Here is a 16913-nt window from a genome sequence, read left to right as displayed (position 1 = left end):
ATAGATTTTTTTTCTGTTGCTAAGTAGTGGAATTTATGAATAAATGCACTTCATGGCGAATGATTTTATATAAAAAAGTAGGGAAAACAAACAAGAAAGTTCTAAAATAGTTGATTTATAGAAATTTTTACGCTTTATTTATTAGAAACAATGATTTTTTTTCTGAAACAAAAGGAAGCGTTCCATGATTTTAAGGAAGAACAATTTTTTTGTTATCGCAATGCCACAGATAATAATTGCCGTTCAGATTCTTAGGTTTATTACATGCTTATAGTTAAAACAGACGCAAAGATTAGTCATTACTGTATGTTTTTGGAAGCTGTCTATAGCAGATATTAGAAAGAGCTGCTGAATTTGGTGTTTAAATTATCTGGATCAGAGCTCATCAGGGGTATATTGAAAATGAAACACTCACCAAGGAAGCTTTAAACAGAAATCCAAGAAATATCTTTCCATGAATCCAAAATCCAACTCAGAAATGAGACTAAAAAAACTAATAATTAAGGATTGGCAGGAGAGATGGAATAACTCCATCAAGGGGCGAACAACACTTAAAAACTCTTTAAAAACGTTTCGCTTAACCGAATGGAGAGTGATTTATATATTGACCAAGTGTATACTGGCCGTGGTGTATTTTCTGTGCATCAAAGACGTTTCTTTGACCAAAGTTCGACACGTCAGTGTGGCCCCGAAGAAGGATGTATAAATCAAGAGATCAAAGTCTGTGCACTACGACGGGAACTGAGACTCAGATGGCCAAGAAATTCGATGTGTCTTGAAATCGAAGAGCTCATAAAAATTCCAGTCATTAAATCTTCTATTAGAGACATTTTGTCAAATCTTTTGTATTTAGCTCTTCCCTAATGTAAAATATTAACACTCATTTAACATGTATTTTATGCATTTTTAAAGTTTCACAACTTAATATGTAATGTTTTATTTTCTATTCTTTTTCTATACCAATATGCGTTTTCTCTAGAGCGTTTTTTTATTATTATTTTTTTTTTTATTGTTTGCACGTGTCCAGTGTCATTGAGTGTAATTTGTCCCTTCGTGCTAGGTGAGCTTGCTCTTCGGCGGCCCCATCACATTTTTCGCATGGCCTCTGGCTAGGTTGGAGTATAGCACAGTATCTATAGCCGATATTAGAATTGAACTAAAGATGCTTTAAAAAAACTATTCATTCACTCTGTTAAATTCGAAAGTTATGGATGTATCGCAAAACTATGTATGGATTATTCGTACATTTAACATTAAAACAACAAGAATTTTATTTCCATCTAATGACTGTGCAAAAGAATGGTAATATTTGCAAGTTGTTAAAATCAGTTAACATCATTCTTTCAGGTGGTTGCCCTCCAAGGAGGCCTTTCGAAAACATCAAAACATTCCAATTAGCCGAGCAAAGAGAGAGACTGATGAACATTGCTTGCACAAATTATGATTATGGTAAAAAAAGATTTATAACTGATGAAATTATGTTAAATAGATTATAATATTTTGCTTGCATTTTAGTTTAAAATGGTGTTAATCTCTATTTTAAATTCATATAAAAAGAATTCTAAATAAATAGTTAGATTCAAATAACGTTTCTATACTAATTTTATTTTAAATTATGAGTTTTATTTTCATTTAAATTTAAATTTCGTTTTATTTTCAATTTGTAATGATCTTAGAACTATTCAGCTCTTTAAAATCTAATATTCGGAGCAAAAATTTATTGAGTGAAAGATTCAGTAACAGCAACACTCCAATTTTTATTTTCATTGCCAGTCGGCATTTATTAAAATTATGAAAACAATAGGTATCAGAAAAATCTTTCTGCTCAGTGTATATATATATATATATATATATATATATATATATATATATATATATATATATATATATATATATATATATATATATATATATTATATATTATATATTATATATATATATATATATATATATATATATATATATATATATATATATATATATATATATATATATATATATATATATATGTATATATATATATATATATATGTATATATATATATACACTGAGTAGACAAAAGTCATGGGATAACAGTATGCAAATGTACAGATAGCAGTAGTATCGTTTACAAAATGTATAAATGTACAATGCATCGGTAGGGCTTCAAGTGATTCATGTGAAAAAAATTTTGACATGATTATGGTAGCTCGATGAAAATTAAAAAAAAGTTTCATTGCGGAATGGTAGTTGGAGCTAGACATATGGGATGTTTCATTTCGGAAATCGTTAGAGAATTTAACATCCTGAGATTCATAGTGTCAAAATTGTGCAATGTCTAACTTCAGACATAACCTCCCACCATGTAAAATGCGGTATTGGGACCGCCTGCACTTAAATGATCCAGACCAGTGATGTGTGCGTAAAACTATCAGTGTTAACAGGCAAACAACACTGCCCGAAATAATTACAGGAATCGATGTGGGATATACGAATGGACGTGTCCGTTAGGATAGTGCAACGAAATTTGGTTTTAATAGACTACAGTAGCAGGAGACCGATTCAAGGCTTCTATGTCACTTGCGCTCGATAAATTTCCCCCTTTCCGCTCAAGTGTCAAGAAAGACTACCACATTATAAACTTTATCTTTGCATGTAAGATTTGGCGATTTTACAATGTACGCCAAACTGTGCGGTCAACTGACCCATCAACCACCCCCAATAAAACGATTAACCAATAAAACTTTCCCTTACTCTCTGAAGAGGTCACTGTCTTTGTACATCACGAGAGGGGTTTGGTGGGGTTAATGAGTCACCCAAACTTGTTTGGAAAAAATACTCTTTGAGTTGGATATTTTAGATTTTCTCTGCTTGCACAGAATGTCATACTGAGGCGCGCGTGAATGTTAGAAGGGCTCTTAGAACATAGAACTCATCACTGATTAATTATTGAAGCACTTCGATTTTGGGACATTTACTTGCTCTCTATAATTCTGTTAATTAACATTTCCGAATTCTGTAATTTAGAAGGAGTAATTCAATGTTTATAGTATTTCGTTTGACACGATTTTATTTTTATCAATAATTGCTTTTATTAATTTTTCAATCCAGAAGAATCGGCCAACATCTATGTGCCTATGAAATTGTAAGACCTCGGATTCATCCCAAAAGAATGGCTCAATCCTTTCTCTCAATAGTTTTAGTACTAACAGCGAATTTTAATAAAAAGTCCCTAATTTTTTTTCGAATTTTATAAGTAAATTATTTATTCAAAAAATATTAAATAGGTTTAATTGAGAAAGAAACGAACAAAATTAAATTGAATTTTTGTATATTTCGTTATTTCGTATTAAAGTTCTGGAATATTTCAGACTGAATATTCATCTAGGAATTGTTATAATTTTTACTTATACATAAAAAAATAATATGAAAATAATAAAAAGTTGAATTTTAAAAAAATGAATATAATTTCTAAATAATTCTTTTTTTAATATGCATTCACAATATGCATAATATGGTCACTTACATTTAACAAAAATAAATAAAGAAATAAAAAAATAAACTAACTGCAAACATTTATCTCTCTGACATTCAGCATAGTCAAGACTGTTCCGCATTTCTGAAAGTTTAACAGCATTTTTTGTTCATTTGTATGTAATTAAAATTTTAAAAAAAGTTTTGAGAGATTCATTGAATAACTTGGTAGTAATGTTGCTTTTTTCAAAATAGAAATTATGATTACTCCTATATAACCATGAATTGAAGAAAATTAGTTGCAAAATATATTGTTACACAAATGCTAATACACATTAAAAAGCATTTTTTTAAAAGCTTTTATGAAAGCAATGGCCAACTTAGTTTTATAATTCAGATTTATGGTTGCTAAAGTTTACTTAACTTGTCATTGATCGCTTACTCACAAGAGCATATTTAACTTCAAATTCTATTGGACATGTAACATTTACTATTGTTCTTAAAACCGTATACTATTCCGTTTTTTGCGCAATGCATCTTTTTTAATTTTCAGTAATCTCAACAAAAAATGGGAACTTGAAAAACGAAAGTGTTTAAATTTCAACTAATACGAAAACTTTCTCAATCAGCATTGTTTATGAGCATTACAGATAATATACTTATCTAATACTAGCCGCCTTTGGCGACCAGCTGGTTCGCCAATCTTAATGTTCGTTAAAATTTTAATAATTAAATATTTTATGCAATTTCTACTTTAATAGCTTCTTCATCAAAATATTTTAAAACTTCAAATTTTGATTATCATATAATTTATTCATAATATTATAAAGGCCTTCAGTCGTAACGTAATATGTATCTCTCTCATTTTCTGTTAGCACCCGTAGAATTTATGCTTTAAATTAAAGTGGAAAGAATTTATCTTCAATTAATATAATAATATTTTTTACTGAAACAAAGCATTTTTTTTATAATCTGATTACTGAAAATAGAGTCACTCAGCGTTTAAACTTTATGGGCACTAAAGAATATCTTTTTAAATTTATGTAATATCTCAAGAGTTGGTCAACAAAATTTTCTTAGCTTCATTATGAGCAGATCGATTCATTAACAATGTTTAAATTTAAATGCATCAAACACTAAGAAAATAAAACGAATCGTTTAAAATAAACGGTTGAAAACGGTAGAATTTATGCTTTAAATTAAAGTGGAAAGAATTTATCTTCAATTAATATAATAATATTTTTTACTGAAACAAAGCATTTTTTTATAATCTGATTACTGAAAATAGAGTCACTCAGCGTTTAAACTTTATGGGCACTAAAGAATATCTTTTTAAATTTATGTAATATCTCAAGAGTTGGTCAACAAAATTTTCTTAGATTCATTATGAGCAGATCGATTCATTAACAATGTTTAAATTTAAATGCATCAAACACTAAGAAAATAAAACGAATCGTTTAAAATAAACGGTTGAAAACGGTAGAATTTATGCTTTAAATTAAAGTGGAAAGAATTTATCTTCAATTAATATAATAATATTTTTTACTGAAACAAAGCATTTTTTTATAATCTGATTACTGAAAATAGAGTCACTCAGCGTTTAAACTTTATGGGCACTAAAGAATATCTTTTTTAATTTATGTAATATCTCAAGAGTTGGTCAACAAAATTTTCTTAGATTCATTATGAGCAGATCGATTAATTAACAATGTTTAAATTTAAATGCATCAAACACTAAGAAAATAAAACGAATCGTTTAAAATAAACGGTTGAAAACAGGTTTAAAAAAAACTACTTAAAAAACGATGTACTTAAAACTATAAGCATATACAAAAAATATATAACTAACATAAATACAATTTACTTACAAAAGCATGCAACTAACCCAAAAATAATTTAAATCATCCATTGATAACGTTGCCATGGCAACAATCAGAACAGAATGCGCATGCGTGAATTTTCTTCGCCGGTTACGTAACGCAAATACGTGATTTTTTCTACCCCAGTTGGGGTAACGCTATGCGGATTAGAAATTTTCAATTTCCTTTATTCTGTTTTATTTTAATTCAAAAGTACTTCTGAATGAATCTGAAAGATTGATTCATTAACAATGTTTAATTTTAAATGCATCAAACATTAAGAAAATAAACAGAACCGATTGAAATAATCCGCCGAAAAATTTTAACCCTAGCCTCATTACTGTTGGGAGAAAAAAAAACCCGGAAGCCTTTCTCGTTTGGCGCTGGGGATAATGGAAGATTTTTTTGGCGGAAAAGTTGGCGCTGGGGAAAATGGAAGATTTTTTTGGCGGGAAAGTTAGTTTTTAATTAATAATTAAAATTCTAATTAAAAATTCGAAAAAAGAAACCCCAGGTGCACATTCCCAACCTCCAAGGTATACATGTACCAAATTTGGTAGCTGTATGTCAAACGGTCTGGCCTGTAGAGCGCCAACACACACACACACACACATTGAGCTTTATTATAAGTATATAGATTAATTCATTTCACTGACATTGACCCTTATACATACAATAATTTGTTACATTAAGGAGTAACAAGATTTAAAAATGGATACACTTTCTAAAAATTACAACGCTATAACTTCCGAAAATATTAAAACACAAAATTGATTTTTGCATCAAGATAAAGCTAAAAAAATTATCTTTTTAATGATACCAATGCTTTAATCTACAAATTAAGTTTCGATTTTTAACCTGTTTTTAAAGAAACATTTTAACCATATTTTTCAACAATGTACTTCGCACAAAATAAAAATAAAATTTAATCTGCATGAGCACGTCAATGAAAAAAAATTAGCTGTTATCCACCTGTTGCCATCACATTGAAAGAAGTTCAAATTAAAAACATAAATCAAATATTATTGTAAATTAAATATATAAAAGTGTAAATTTCAGCTAGTGTCTGTATGAAGCGAACAAATTTGAAATATATTTTCTAAAAAGTAAATGGAGGAAAAGATTTCTATGAACTTTTACAGTATCTATATTATTAATTAAATCAAACAATTAAATTTAAGGTAAACAGGGTTTATATATCTATTGGATAGTCACTGTAATCAGCGCCCATCAGTCAATTTTAATCAGGGGCACGCATCTACTAACAAAATGGTCTAAATGAACTAAACAATTACAATTTATGTTACTGGAGTCAATAAAAGCTCCGATGAATTAAGAATTTTAAATTTTTTCATAGGTCCTTTCAATTACCCTTTGTAATCCGTTTACATGTTTATCCTTTTACATTAACCTTTGAATCTTATTTAACAAATTGTTTTGAGACATGAATATATTTACACTTAGCACTTAGATCTCTCCTCTCAGGAACCATTCAAGGCAGTGCATCATTTTGGCGTTTTATTTAATTATTTTATTAAATTTTGAGTGATAAAAATATGTAGATCAATTTTCTGGGAAAATTCATATATATTAATTTTTCTGAGCAATGAACAAGGCTCTTATTAATAATAATAAGATAAATGATAAGATAAATGTATGTACAAGATCTCATAAATGAAAGATCAAATACAATTTTTACAAAAATTATCGTCATTCCATTATTACAAATAAGCCCGACCGGAAATGCAGCTATGGAAAACTAAAAACCGTCACCCGCGCCAAGTTTTCTTGCCAAAGGTCCAAATCCCAGTAAACCTATGACAGCAACAGGGGTAGGGAATGATTTACCGAGCGCAAAAGTTCCGATTCCGATTCAAGTGCCTTTACTTCCTGCATGACATCGCCTGCAGCGCCTCTCCTGGTTTCGTAATCTTATCAGTTGGACCTTAGACGACTGGAAAACTGCGGACGGGGCAGATGACTCATGATTTCAATAGGTAAAAGCTGATGGTAGGATTCGTGTATGTTTCAGTACCCTAGAAGACAAGAACAAGAAGAACCCCCAAGTTGATAATACGGCACTGTGCAAGTTGGTGTTGGCTCCATAATGATGGGTGTTTTTACATGGATTGGATTCCCTGGTCCAACTGAACTGATCATTGACTGGAAATGGTTATGTTCATTTACTTGGAGACCATTTGCCTCCATGAACTTCATGTACGTAAACAACGATGGAATTTTTATGATGACAATGTTCCATATCACCGGGCTACAACTGTTCGCTATTAATTCGAAGAACATTCTCGACTATTTCAGTGAACGATTTGGCCACTAAATCGTTCGACATGAATCGTATTGAACATTTATGGGATATCATGAGAGGTCAGTTCGTGCGCAAACTTCAGAACCGGCGACACTTTCACAATTATGGATGTCTGATAAGGCAGAATAGCTCACTATTTCTGCAGGGGACTTCAAACGATTGGTTGAGTCCACATCTCATTAGGTTGCTGCACTTCGCTCTGTAAATGCCATGGTAAGATATATATATATATATATATATATATATATATATATATATATATATATATATATATATATATATATATATATATATATATATATATATATATATATATATATATACTGGAATTTTGGTGATAGGACCAATAAAAAGCGAATCATGTTTAATTCTCCGAGAACTTTCCCTGCCCGGCCCCGGAAGTTAAAAAAGGCTGGCTGTCCAAGCCGAAGTCAGTCGCATAAATTGCGTATTGAGTCAACGAAGAGTTAATTTGGTCAATCCAGCTAGTACAAGCGTTGAGTGTAAATGTACTGCGTTGAATGTACTAATAGCTCAAGCTATTAGTACATTGAGATTTGAGTCTTGGAGCTAAGTATTAAAGCAGTATCGAGTCGTGTGCGGTGTAGCCAGTCGTATAGTAGTGAGTCTGCAGTTGGGTATAGCTAAAGTGAAGAGACAATGGAAAATAGCAGGTGTTTGGAGAGACCTTAGGGAATAACTACTTAGATTCTCTCTTCCTGTTGAGTTTTGTATGGCCGCCTTGTGTGCTTCCTGTTGTGGTTGTTTACTGCCGATTACTACTTGTGGGCTTCTGTTTGTTGTAAGTGCTGCTGTGTGTTACTTGTGTACGTCTCGGCTGTGTATTTGTTGTCTGTATATTCCTGTCTGCATGTTAATAAACTTCGTTATTTATTATTGATGCCTGAAGAGTGTATCACCTTACAGCCACTATAGCGAACCCGTTGATTTTAATGGAATTTTTCCGTAACAGTTTGTGTGTGTGTGTTACCGTCAATGTGAATAATCAGTTATTATTAGTACTAACTGGTTATTATTAATAATAATCAAACCGGTCACTATTAACAATAACCGATTATTCACATTGACCGTAAGATACATATATAGAAAGAAAAGTAAACAATCATTTAAAATTAAAAGGATTTACTCAGAAGTGAAGTAATGATTAATAAATTGCCTTACGATGTGCATATGGGCATATATATATATATATATATATATATATATATATATATATATATATATATATATATATATATATATATATATATATATATATATATATATATATATATATATATATATATATATATATATATATATATATATATATATATATATATATATATATATATATATATATATATATATATATATATATATATATATATATATAAGCACCTACTTATACATTTCCAAACTGAATGCATGCTCGATTTTATTTTAAGATTCAAATGCACAGAATAATTGAAAAATTCGGCATACTATTATGGTGACTATTTATTGCATAAGTTTGTCAAGAAAAACCTTTACATTAATGCCATAAGGGATGTAAGAATGTAATAAGATATTTTTTTGAAGTCTCCTTCCCACAAAAAAAATTAGTCAAGGTACGCAATTGCCCCGTATATTCAGATAAGAAATAAATGTAAATGGCATAAATTACTTAATTGCAAGTATCGTAACGGAAAAAATAAATATCTTAGTAATCACCTGTTAACTTAAATCTTTTTAATAAGAATTGCGGAAATGTAAAACATTTGTTAAGTTAAAAATCATTGAAATACCACACAATTTGATCAGCAGTTAGGAATTCCGGATTTAAAATAAAACAATATCATGAGCATAGTTTCAGTAGTGAATCTTAAGAATGAGTATAGTTCAGTGTAGTCATTTAAAGTGTCTTGTTTGGAAACAAAAGTAAGGTTTATCTGTTACTATATTTTCAATCTGCAGGCTCAATTTATGAATTATAAAAATCAGTTTGTTCAGATGATAGTTAGCAGTTGTTCCAGAAAAGAATCTAAACTTTTTCACTGACTATCAAAGATATATTTCACTGCACGACATTTCCAATACCTAAATCAATTAAAGTTTTCTCACTTTTTGTTAAATTTTATTTATAATTTTTTGCACATAACCTCTCTTGATATTTTCTAGTTTGGAAAGGAAAAGTAATGAACGATGCACATCTACAAAATGGATTTTTTAATATTTCTTTCGAAATCGATGATGTTATTAAAGAAGGTAATCTCGATGAATATGCTTCATTTTTTTAATATTTATTAATTATATGTTCATTGTCTCAATGTTTATTGCATTTTCTTTATAGTAACTAAGTATTTAGTAGATTAAAATTTATTTTTTGGATCAATCTTAACTAGGGAGTGCGGTATCTGAGACCGCTAAGGATGGACTTTCTAAGATGGACCCATATTCTATTTTCAGCTGAATCGAATGGATTGACCCAATAGTTTCTGATTTAGTAACCTTCACTACACGTGCACTTTTTCAACCGATTTTAGTGGATCCTCTTTTATATATATATATATATATATATATATTTCAGCTATTTCTTTGTGGGACCTATGAGACCGCACCTCCCTTACATACAAGTATTCCCTATTATATAGGGCTTAGCAGATGGCTCTAAACCTTAGTCCACGAAATATCATTCGACCTATTGATCCTCGTTATGAAGCAGAGCTCCAGAGACTTTTAAATGAAGCAGAAAGTCATTTCAGTGATGAGGATAATTGTACAGAAGATTTTTTCGATGAAAGTTCGAGTTCGACTGATTCTGATACTTATGTGCAAACATAATTTATTTTTCTAGTGATAATGTATTTTGAAAAATTTATAAAATATTTTAATATACCAAGATATATATATACAGAATTAACAGGCTGATTTTTATACTAGTACTTAACCTGCACGTTTAGAATGCCCTCTAAACCGTGCTACGAATGTTCACCATTTTCTGCATAGAAATGTTTTCAGATTTCAGAATTTGAAATTGAATTGAATTTAAATGTCAAATTTTACCCATTGTCATTTTTTTTTCATATATTTTTAAAATTTTCTTTTATATTGTTTTCTTATATCTTTGTATACTGAAGAAATAAATATGAAATAAAAAGCAAAACGTAATATGTTTTTTTAAGAATATTATTTTTGTAACATGCAATTACTTTTTTATTTATTGATAATATATTTTGAAAAATTTCCATTCTGAAATTTCCATTTTGAAAAATTTCCATTCCAAAAATTCCAAATTCTGAATCTAAATAATAGTTATGCTTATTCAGCCTTCAACATATTCTTTCTTATCACCAAATTTTTTAACGATCGTATTTAATGAGTCTTAACTTTTGATAAAATTTGCATTCCTGTGTAAGGGTTTGGAGTTGTTTACTTAAATCAGATAAGAAAAACTTATCATAGGCAGATTTATGTCAGTTTCTGCTTCAGAGGGGAAAATCGATTTTTGAATATCCTCTGAATATATGAAGGAAGCCTCGAATTGATTGAGATTTATGATGAATCGAGATCTTTATTGCCTAATGTGACGAGGCATCGAGTTTTGAGATTAATAGAGATCTTTGATGAATCGATATCATTATTGATTAGGGCTCAGCTTTATTCCCAATAACTTGAAAGTTTTGCGTTTCAATGATTGCTGATAATATCAGTACTTTTTACTCTCCTCTTTTTCTTACAATTAAATACCTTTATTTCAAGTCATCGTCTTTATGCTTCATTAGTTATAAAGTAAAATATCTAACACTGATATGTAGAGAAAAGAACGTTACTACTTTACCAAACTCTCCGAGGCAAAACTAATGAGCACAGCACTCTTCCTAACTTTTTTATTCATGTTTTTGTGATTTCATTATCTTAGAAAATCGCTAATTTCATTCTTTGAAATTTTCCATTAATTTATTACAAGAAAAAAAAGTTTCCTATTTTTCAGTTTACGTGTTCTTTATATTACTTTTGTTCATATTTTGTTCTTTATATTAACTTTACGTTCCTTGTTTATTGTAATTTTTTTATTTATATTGCTGAACGTGTAAACTGAACAGCTTTTCAATGTTTAATCTCACACTTTGACAATGGGTTGTCCCTTTTTTCACTACCTTAATGTAACTTTTTCTGTGACTCTTGAATGTTTTAGTAAAAGGTTTTTTTTTTTTTCGCACAGGCACAGAGAGAACGGATATGATTGAAGGTGAGACGAGGCACTTTTTTATGCGAGACAACTGTTCGCCTCTGCTAAAAGGTGAAACTTACTTGATTATGGGCAAAGATGGAGAAACGTATAAAAGTCACCAGGGCAAATTAAAGTAGGTATATAATGGGTATTTTTTATAAATTCTATTTTATTTTTGCGCTAAATATCATGAAATGATATGAACTATAAATGGAGATTGCATTTGTCTTGAATGAAAAGGATATGTATTACATTTAATTTGCAGAAGGCATTTTTTTAATTGAAAAAAATTGTTGTTGTTGTTTTCAGTTTTTATTTTACAAAGTGAAGACAGCAGGTAATAAATGCTAACATATTTTTTTGCAATTAAATTTTTGTAAGAATTATAAGCAAATATAAAAACAAAACAAACTACCGCACTCTTATTCAGCAACTAAAAAAATATTTTTTCTTTAAATTGCTCAATATTTAAATTTTTTTAAATCATCTATACTTATAATAAAGCTCAATGTGTGTGTGTGTGTGTGTGTGTGTGTGTGTGTGTGTGTGTGTGTGTGTGTGTGTGTGTGTGTGTGTGTGTGTGTGTGTGTGTGTGTGTGTGTGTGTGTGTTGGCGCTCTACAGGCCAGGTTATTTGACATACAGCTATCAAATTTGGTACATGTATACCTTAGAGGTCGGGAATGTGCACCTGGGGTCCCTTTTTTTGAAATTTTAATTAGAATTTTAATTATTAATTAAAAACTAACTTTCTCGCCAAAAAAATCTTCCATTTTCCCCACCGCCAACTTTTCCGCCAAAAAAAATCTTCCATTTTCCCCACCGCCAAATGAGTAAGACTTCAGCTTCTTTTTTCTCCCAACAGTAATGAGGCTAGGGTTAATATTTTTCGGCGGATTATTTTAAACGATTCTGTTTATTTTCTTAATGTTTTATGCATTTAAAATGAAACATTGTTAATTAATCCATGTTTCAGATTCATTCTGAAGTACTTTTGAATTAAAATAACACAGAATAAAGGAAATTAAAAATGTATAATCTGCATAGCGTTACCCCAACTGGCGTAGAAAAATTCACGCATTTGCGTTACCTAACTGGCGAAGAAAATTCTCGCATGCGCATTGTTCTGATTGTTGTCATGACAACCACTTTCAACGGATGATTTAAATTATTTTTAGGTTAGTTGCATGCTTTTGTAATTAAATTGTATTTATGTTAGTTATATATATTTTTTGTATATGCTTATAGTTTTAAGTACATCGTTTTTTAAGTAGTTTTTTAAACCTGTTTTCTACCAATTATTTTAAACGATTCATTTTATTTTCTTAAAGTTTGATGCATTTAAAATTAAATATTGTTAATGAATCGATCTGTTCATGATGAATCTGAGAAAATTTTGTTGACAAATTCTTGAGATATTACATAAATTAAGAAAGATATTCTTTAGTGCCCATAAAGTTTAAACGCGCAGTGACTCTGTTATCAGTAATCATATTATTAAAAAATATGCTTTGCTTCAGTAAAAAATATTATTTTATTAATTGCAGTTTAGTCATTTCCATTTTAATTTTAAGCATAAATTCTACCGGAACTAACAGAAAATTAGAGAGATACTTATTATGTTATGGCTGAAGGACTTTATATTATTATGAGTGAATTACATGACTATCAAAATTTGAAGCTTTAAAATATTTGATGAAGAAGCTATTAAAGTAGGAATTACATAAAATATTTAATTATTAAAATTTTAACGAGCATTAAGATTGGCGAACCCGCTGGTCGCCAAAGGCGGCTAGTTGTTTCTAATAAAGAAGATTGTGTGTGTGTGTGTGTGTGTGTGTGTGTGTGTGTGTGTGTGTGTGTGTGTGTGTGTGTGTGTGTGTGTGTGTGTGTGTGTGTGCGTGTGTGCGTGTGTGCGTGTATTTCTATATATATGTATATATACAGTCGCTACAAGCCAAACTCGGACACCAAAGAAAAGATACTATCAAAATTTTTAAACTACGAATGATAAGTAACATAGTTAAATGAATTTTCAATAGTATATTTATCGCAAAAGCAAATAACAAAAATTATAAATTCATTCATTTTAACCAGAAATTATATCAAAAAAACAGAACAAAACAAAAAGTAATGCACAATCCAAACTCGGACAGATAAGCAGATTTTAAAAACTAGTTAATATTTTAAATGAATTAATATTTTGTATGCCAGCCCTTGTTTTTTATAACTACTTAAAGACTTTTAGGCATAGATTGCATCAATTTTTCACAAGAATTAGGTTTAATGTTTTTCCATTCCTGAAATAATGCTCTTTTTCTTTCCTCTTTATTGGAAATGGCGTGCTCTCGGGGTTTTTTCCTTAAGGTATTACCATACATTTTCAAAAGGATTTATATTGTGGCTTTGGGGTGGAGTGTCCATGACGTGAGGACAATTATATAAGAGACAGAAACGCGCTCGATAAGCTTTATGTTTTGGATCATTATCCTGATAAAATCGCCAATTGTTGCCAAGAGAAAGTTTTTGTAAACATTGTGGCAAATTTTTCTTTAAAATATTGAGGTATATGCTGCGATCCATTCTCCTATCAATAAAATGCAGGGTCCTGGACCATTCGCTGAAAGCAATTACCCAGACTATTACTAATCCGTAGCCATGTTTCATAGTTGTTTTCAAATTTTTTGTGCGCAATTCCTTGTTCGATTTTCCCCACATATAAGGCTTGCCATTGGATCCAAAAAATTTTGATTTTGCTATCATCAGTAAATAAGACATTTTTCCAATAAGAAAAATCCTTGTTTTCACTCTCCTTTTGAATTTACGCCCTTGTTTTGCAAATTTCAGTCTTAGATCTGATTTCGCTTATTTATGAAAGGCTTTTGTCTTGCTTTTTCTACATTGAAAATTGCTTTTTCCATTGAAAATCTCCATTGCTTTTTCTCCATTGATTTCTATTCCATTGAAATCTGCAGCATATTTCTTATTGTTGATAGGCTGACGTTTTTTCCTAATTCCTTTTCAACAATAATAGCTAGCTTTGGTATACTAAGAAAGGGATTTGGCTTTCACTTTTCTCATTAAATATCGCAGATCTGCTTCAGTGAAAGTCTTATTTTGAGCTGTCTTATGCTTATTTTCCACATGAATATTAGTTTTGAAGCGTTTTATAGTATCATGAACCGTTGAAGGACTTTAATCGACAAGCTCTGTTATTTCTGGTACAGACTTTCCATCTTCAGCTTGCTTAATAACCAATTTTCTTAACTGAAGGATCGTTTGGCCCCTTTAGCCTTGACATTTTAATTAAATTAATGTTTACTTTCACGGTAATTGAAAATAGCCCTATTAGGAAATTCCATAGAATAATTACAATATTAACCATAAAATCGGCAGTAATTTTCACCCAGAGTTGCAATTATTTTGTTCTTCATTTTGAGATGTCCGAGTTTGGTTTTCTGGTTCTTTTTCCTAAATTTTACTTTTAAGTCTAAATTGCGAAATACTCCCAACATAAAACATTACGAAGGGAACCAACCGTTAGAACACCAAAAGAATTACGAGAACTGCGAAGAATTCCATTTCAGTCTTTTAAAGTGAGAATGCAGACGATTTTTCAAAGCGTATACTGACAATTAAAAATTGCAAAAGAATAAATATTTTCTATTCGTATTCACATTAAAAAAAAAGGGAAGAAGAAAATAACTTTTAATTATAAGCTTAACTTTTTTTATTTAATAAACTTTTAATTATAATAAAGAACAAAATTAAAATCTTTAATCGATATTTTTAAATATTTTTAATTTAACATTTTTCGTAATATAGATGTAGTTTATGTATAACTCAACCATTGCAAAAAGTAGTAAACAAAACACCATTAGGGTTGCTAGAAGAGCGTTCCGATGGGTTGCAATATTGGCGACAAACTCGGGTACACACTATTCTTCACTTTATCCCCATTGTAGCTATAAATCCCAATAACCTACGTCTTTCAAGTTTACAAATGAGTGTCCCTTGATTTTTTGACGCCAAGATGGGCGCCAAGGGGACTTTTGGTCTGTAACCCAACAATAACATCAATGAAAACAAAACATTATGGAAATCAGAATTAGTGTTTTCATCGCTGAAATTTGTCGCCAATCGAAGAGGCACCCAATTTTACACTAGAGTCGAAATTTTTTAATGGCTCTTTGCTCCTAACCAAAAATAAGTTTAATGTTTTTCGATTTATTACTAATTAATGCTTTAGCATATTTCAAAACATCGTATGTTTTCTCGTATGACAATATTCTATAATAATCTATATATATATATTTTCTGTAAATAGAAATTAAAATTGTTGCCTGTAAAATGTAACGTCTAATACAATCATGTCATATATAGACATAAAACATACGAATCAAGCCATAAAGATTGTCTTGCTACTTTGTTTCGAACAAACTAATTATTTCTTGATGGTGTGTGCTTTTAGAACATGATAATTATTTCATAATTACCTTAGATAATTCAATTTAAATGAGTGCCTTCAATGCAGAAATATTTATGGGTAATTAAAATTTTTCCTCTTTGGTATTTCCGTTTTTACATTATTTGTAATATAAGCTTCATTTTATACAGGCGCAGATATTTATTGGATCAGAGCTCGGCTGTTCATCTGTGGACTCCTATAAGAGCTGCAAGTGATAAAATTTTGCAACGTTACTTGAATGCGGCCATGAGAAAGCTGAAGACAGAAGGTTGTTTTTAGTAATTGAAAATAACAAGATGGCTCTAGGGATATTATGATTGCATTTCAAAATATTTTTTAATTTAACGAAATGAAGAAAAAAAATAGTCAAGAGTTTAAATAAAAATGATTTAAAAATTTTGTCTTTTCTGCATTTATAAATAAAGTTTCTTACTTTTCCTGGATTGTTTCATTTCAAAATGTAATTAAAAAGCACAAATTGTTTTCTCTATATTGATAGCAATTCTTATAAATAATAAACAAGTAGCAGGAGTATTTTAAAAATCAAATTTATCATATTTGTCGAAACATCCTTCGTAATTCCCCTAAGTATATTTG

General features: G+C 29.8%; 1 protein-coding gene across 1 annotated transcript in view; it reads left to right on the top strand.

Moving 5' to 3' along the window:
* LOC129989363 (A.superbus venom factor 1-like) overlaps nucleotides 1–16683 on the top strand; it is a 184637-nt gene extending 167954 nt beyond the window's left edge. The window contains 4 exon segments of the mRNA XM_056097853.1: nucleotides 1348–1449; nucleotides 9797–9883; nucleotides 11841–11982; nucleotides 16466–16683. Of these exon segments, the coding sequence (XP_055953828.1) occupies nucleotides 1348–1449; nucleotides 9797–9883; nucleotides 11841–11982; nucleotides 16466–16595 (461 nt within the window). The 3' untranslated portion in view covers nucleotides 16596–16683.
* Nucleotides 16684–16913: the final 230 nt, after the last annotated feature.

The sequence above is a fragment of the Argiope bruennichi genome, chromosome 10 (genome assembly GCF_947563725.1).
Source record: "Argiope bruennichi chromosome 10, qqArgBrue1.1, whole genome shotgun sequence".
In the NCBI taxonomy this organism is placed as follows: domain Eukaryota; kingdom Metazoa; phylum Arthropoda; class Arachnida; order Araneae; family Araneidae; genus Argiope; species Argiope bruennichi.
The sequence above is the reverse complement of the archived record's forward strand: the minus strand, read 5'-3'. Positions and strand labels throughout refer to the sequence as shown.